Source organism: Piliocolobus tephrosceles, chromosome 9, assembly GCF_002776525.5.
Source record: "Piliocolobus tephrosceles isolate RC106 chromosome 9, ASM277652v3, whole genome shotgun sequence".
NCBI classification, from domain to species: Eukaryota; Metazoa; Chordata; class Mammalia; order Primates; family Cercopithecidae; genus Piliocolobus; species Piliocolobus tephrosceles.
The window spans coordinates 119,502,229-119,508,162 of NC_045442.1; the positions used below are offsets into that span (position 1 = coordinate 119,502,229).

At 44.5% G+C, this 5,934-nt stretch overlaps 1 protein-coding gene across 3 annotated transcripts in view; it reads left to right on the forward strand.

Moving 5' to 3' along the window:
• UPF2 (UPF2 regulator of nonsense mediated mRNA decay) overlaps positions 1-5,934 on the forward strand; it is a 134,810-nt gene that overhangs the window by 106,438 nt on the left and 22,438 nt on the right. For all 3 annotated transcript variants that reach the window (XM_023223128.3, XM_023223127.3, XM_023223126.2), the window contains exon 19: positions 2,593-2,760. In XM_023223128.3, the coding sequence (XP_023078896.1) occupies positions 2,593-2,760 (168 nt within the window). The remainder of the gene's footprint in view (positions 1-2,592; positions 2,761-5,934) is intronic.

Sequence of the window (5,934 nt, forward strand, 5' to 3'; positions counted from 1 at the left end):
CGCACTGCAAGCTCCGCCTCCCGGGTTCACGCCATTCTCCTGCCTCAGCCTCCGGAGTAGCTGGGACTACAGGCGCCCGTCACCTCGCCCGGCTGGTTTTTTTGTATATTTTAGTAGAGACGGGGTTTCACCGTGTTAGCCAGGATGGTCTCGATCTCCTGACCTCGTGATCCGCCCGTCTCGGCCTCCCAAAGTGCTGGGATTACAGGCTTGAGCCACCGCGCCCGGCTGTTCTCAACTATTTTACTGTGTTGCCTTCTAGCACAGGATGCTATGAGAAACTTGAAGAAATGACAGGAAGAAAACATTTATAGTCTACACAAAGGCCTGATACTTCTATACTTCTTTTTTTTTTTTTTTTTTTTTTTTTTTTTTGAGACGGAGTCTCGCTCTGTCGCCCAGGCTGGAGTGCAGTGGCGTGATCTCAGCTCACTGCAAGCTCCGCCTCCCGGGTTTACGCCATTCTCCTGCCTCAGCCTCCCGAGTAGCTGGGACTACAGGCGCCTGCCACCTCGCCCGGCTAGTTTTTGTGTATTTTTTAGTAGAGACGGGGTTTCACCCTGTTAGCCAGGATGGTCTCGATCTCCTGACCAATACTTCTATACTTCTATAGCAAACCAGTGAGAAATGATAAATGATCTAGTTTTTTTTTTTAATTGTGTGAAAGGTAATGGCAAAATCATGCCAAAGCTCATGAGTAATAAAATAGTGTGCAAATTCAGATGAGTCTTTTCACTTATCTGACCATCAGATATTGAGATTTACTAAGTGATAATACCCAGTGTGGTTTTGTTTGAGTAAACGTATTTGTAAATGTCTATCAGTCCAGCTTTTTTAGAGGGAAATTCAGTAAACCTGTCGAATGGGCTTGCCAGTTGATCTAAAAATTTACCCCTACTTATTCTCTTTATAAAGCTAAATATACAAAGATATCACATTGTGATAGGAAAGAAAGTCCTTCCATGTGTGGGAAGGAGCATTAAAAAAAAAAAGTCTTGGTTGTCTGTCAATGTCTTGGTTGTCTGTCAATAATCAATTAAATAATAAGGGCATATTGATGTAATTAGCTCTGTATATACTCAAAGAAAAAGATAACCAAGATATAGGATTAAACAGAAGAAAAAATATGTATATTGAATATACAACAGTATGCATAGTGGTTGCTTGTGTTTATATGTATATATTGTTCGTATATGCAAGAAAAAATCTGAAAGAACATACTCCATTGTTAATAGTTGTTGCATCTTGGGGTTAGGGCAGAGGGAGGTAGTTGGAGGAGTTAGTATGGACATACTTACCAATACATTTTTGTATTTAAATATTTTATGGAGAGAATATGTAAATGTTATAATCAGGGAGAAAAATCAAGATTTGTCTATTTTGATCCTTTTGAATTTTAAGAAAAAAGTCTTTATAAATCTTATAAACCTGGGAAGACTTCAAGCAGATTATAATAAACTGGAGCTTAAAAAACAATAAAACAGGATTTTACTTGATTTGCAAGTCTCTTGAATGTATGGGGCCTGTATGAGAAGACTGTTTAAATGGTGGTAGAGCAGTTTCCGAGACATGGAGGACCTTTCAACATGACCTGCCTAGCTTCATGGAATATTCAGCTCTTCCCTCTTTGCTGCTCATCCATCAGTCCTGTGTTTGCAGTTCCCTAAGTGCACCATGCTGGTTTGTGTCCTTGCTTTGCACCTGTTCTTCCCCTGCCTCGATTCCCTCCACATACCCCAAACTGCTCTTTTACCATTTGCTTGGAAGAAGTCGATGAAGTCTTTAACATTCTCAAATGTGCCATTTCTATTCAGCCTTTCGTGAAAGGCACGCAACCACTCCCAGCCAGGTACAGGTAGTCACTTAATCTCCTTCACAGGTGTTATACACCTATGATATAGGTTTCTATATATCATAGAAATTGTTCATAATTGTTTCTGTATCTGTCTTAACAAACTTATTGAGCTCTTTAAGGGTAGAGGCTAAGTATTTTTAACATTACTATCTCCAAGCCTGTAACACATGGCAAGTCATCAGTGAAGGTTCATTTAATTAATTGGTTGGAAAGTTCATTGTAAATGTTAAAAATAATTGATATTGCCAACCAAGGAATTAATCCGAATGGTCATAGGTTCCATTCATTCTTCAGTACTCCCTGAGTGCCTGCTGTGGGTAACGCCCTGCTGGGGAGCCCTGGAGAAAGGGATGCAGTGATGAGCCCGTGCTGCCTGGGATTATGAAGGAAGATGTGGTCTAGGAGGATGAATAGAAGGGTGTGGTGTATTTGAGGAGCAGGGGGATTTGGTGGAACCTGCAGCCCTGTGTGCTTGGGAGAGGCTGGAGGAGTCAACAGCAGCCAAGTCTCATGGTTCCTTCCATGTCATAGGCAGAGGTGTTAGGTGGAGGGAGAAATACTCCCTAGATTTATCCACGGTTCAGAAAGAGTATTATGGTGGTTGTGATTGTTGATTGTTACGGTTCTTATGATTGTTGTGTTTTAAGAAATACAGCATTGAATTGAGTTTGCAATTTATATTGACATATCCATATATATCTTGGAGTGTTTATTATGTCCTTTTTAATTTCTTTTAGCAACGAAGTGGTGAATCTGTTAAAGTGCACCAACTAGATGTTGCCATTCCTTTGCATCTCAAAAGCCAGCTGAGGAAAGGGCCCCCACTGGGAGGTGGGGAAGGAGAGGCCGAGTCTGCAGACACAATGCCGTTTGTCATGTTAACAAGAAAAGGCAATAAACAGCAGGTAAGAAACTGCCCGGCCTGTAATTATAGCTGATTGTGAGTTATCCCATTTAAGGAGCAACTTTGTTTTGTAGGTTTTAACTTATCTTTGACCTACAAGGGGATAAGGGTTAGACAGTTTTAAAGCAGTCAGTGGTAGAATAATTTCATCCCTTATATGGTTTGTTTTTTGTTTATTTGTTTGTTTGAGACAGAGTCTCACTTTGTCGCCCAGGCTGGAGTGCAGTGGCAGAATCTTGGCTCACTGCAACCTCCACCTCCCAGGTTCAAATGATTCTTCTGCCTCAGCCTCCAGAGTAGCTGGGATTACAGGCATCCACCATGACGCCCGGCTAATTTTTTTCTTTTTAGTAGAGACAGGGTTTCACCATGTTGGCCAGGCTGGTCTTGAACTCCTGACCTCAGGTGATCCACCCACCTCGGCCTCCCAAAGTGCTTGCATTACAGGCATGAGCCACTGTGCCTGGCCGCTTATGTGTTTTAAATCATATATATTTGTTAGAATATGTAACTACCTTGATGTCTGGCACAAACTTCCACAAGCAACCCCGGGGCGGTGAAGGAAAGGAGGATGGCGACTGATGCAGCTCCGGAAGAGGCTCGGCTGCCGTCACTTGAAAATCACACCAACCCTTCTCCATATCCCTCTCCATTTTTGTTGTTTGCACTTTCCCCCTTCATACAAGATTGTCCCTCAAAACCATTTCCCCCTCTACCAAGCTGTTACTCTAGGGATTCATAGTTGATTTGTCGTATACTTATTGAGCATCTACTATGTGCCAGGTACTATTCTATTCAGGTCCTGAGGCTACAGTGATACACAGACCAATGTGGCTGCCCTCGTGGAACTTACCTCCTACTGAGAGAGTGAGAGAGACAAATGCACCTATTTGTAGATAGTGAAACATGGTATGAAGAGAATATAGGCCAGCTCTCAGATATACCTTTAGGTGTATTTAGATCAATTCTGTAAACTTTTTTTACATTTTAATATTTCTGAGATCAAGTTGCTTCTTAGAGTTCATGGAATCCTGTGATAATTGACAGCATTTCTTTCTGCTTTAGTGATAAATAAAATAATGGTGCCTCTTAGAATTAATAGAATGTTACAGCCGGGTGCAGTGGCTCAAGCCTGTAATCCCAGCACTTTGGGAGGCCGAGACGGGCAGATCACGAGGTCAGGAGATCGAGACCATCCTGGCTAACACGGTGAAACCCCGTCTCTACTAAAAAATACAAAAAACTAGCCGGGTGAGGTGGCGGGCACCTGTAGTCCCAGCTACTCAGGAGGCTGAGGCAGGAGAATGGCCTAAACCCGGGAGGCGGAGCTTGCAGCCAGCTGGGATCCGGCCACTGCACTCCAGCCTGGGCGACGGAGCGAGACTCCGTCTCAAAAAAAAAAAATAGAATGTTACATTTTGTTGTATATGGTGGCTGCCAGTTATCTTAGACAAGTCCAGTACCTGACTCCCACATTCATCTACACAGTCATTTAACAAATATTTATTATTTACCTGCTACACACCAGGCACTTCTGTGTGCAGAACATAGCAGCAGTTAGCCAGAGTCCCTCCTCTCTTGCAAGCTTTCATTCTGGTGTTGGGAGGCATATAAGAAATACACCAAGTCACGTTAGAGGAATGGCTACTGAAGGGGTGGCCTGCCTCTCCACACCTGTGGGCATTTCTCGTTAGGTGGAGGAGAGACTTGAGGAAAGATAAGGACACAGAGACAAAGTATAGAGAAAGAAAAGTGGGCCCAGGGGACCGGCACTCAGCAGACACCGGTCTCTGAGTTCCCCTAGTATTTATTGATCATTATCTTTACCATCTTAGAAAAAGGAAAGTAGCAGGATAATAGGATCATCGTAGGGAGAAGGTCAGCAGTAAGACATGAATAAAGATCTCTGTGACATAAGTTTAAGGAAAAGTGCTGTGTCTTGATATGCATATGTAAACATCTCCATAAACCTTTTTAGTGCATAAAGAGCAGCATTGTCGCCCTAAGGCGGTTTTTTCCTTTCTCAGTAAAGAGAACATACAATCGGGTTTTACACCGAGATGTTCCATTGCCCAGGGACAAGCAGGAGACAGATGCTTTTCTCTATCTCAACTGCCAAGAGGCCTTCTTTCTTCTTATACTAGTCCTCCTCAGCACAGACCCTTCACGAGTGTCAGGCTGGGGGACGATCAGGTCTTTCCCTTCTCATGAGGCCATATTTCAGACTATCACATGGGGAGAAACCTTGGACAATACCTAGCTTTCCTAGGCAGAGGTCCCTGCGACCTTTGGCAGTGTATGTGTCCCTGGGTACTTGAGATTAATGTCTTGTTTTTCTAAGACCAGCCGAGCGGGCGCAAAAGAACCAGCGGGTAGGCAAGTGTAACAGCAAAACTGCACGTTTATTTTGGTAACCTAAGGTGTGCGGGAGAAGTCTGTCGGCCTCCGGGGAAGGAGGCCGGCAGAGTCCCCCCGTGGGGCTCTCGGACGGACTTCCCACAGTCCCGACATCCCGACAGGACTGGGGCTGTAAGAGGGCCACCGGGCTGTGAGAAGGCCGCGTGGCTCAATGGCGGAGAGTGGCTTTTCTAGGAGTGGGAGGGCAATAGGTGGGGCATGGGCGTGTCAGGGGCGTTCCGCAGGTGCGACCAGGTAAATCTTGGTCTCTTCGGATTGACGTCACCTGGCGCATGCCCAGTTGGTCTGCACCCTCCCTGGGCGCCGGCTGCATTTTCGCGCGTGCGGGAAGAGTTGGTGGTTAAGAAGAACCCGGAAGTGCACCATCTTGCCTCCGTTCGTCCAAACAATTAAGAGAATGGTGATGACTTTTAACCAGTAGGCTGCCTTCAGGCACTTGTTTAACAAAGCACACCCTGCACAGCCCAAAATCCTTTAAACCTTGAGTCACCACAGCACATGTCTCTTGCGAGGACAAGGTTGGGGGTAGGGTCACAGATTAACAGCATCTCAAATACAGAACAAGATGGAGTCTCTTATGTCTCCTTCTTTCTATATAGACACAGTTAACAGTCTGATCTTTCTTTTCCCCACAGCTACCAAGGAGGATAAACAGGGTAAGAGGATAGAAAGAGACAGGAATGATGAGGAGAGGATAGAAAGAGACAGGAATGATGAGGAGAGGATAGAAAGAGACAGGGATGATGAGGAGAGGATA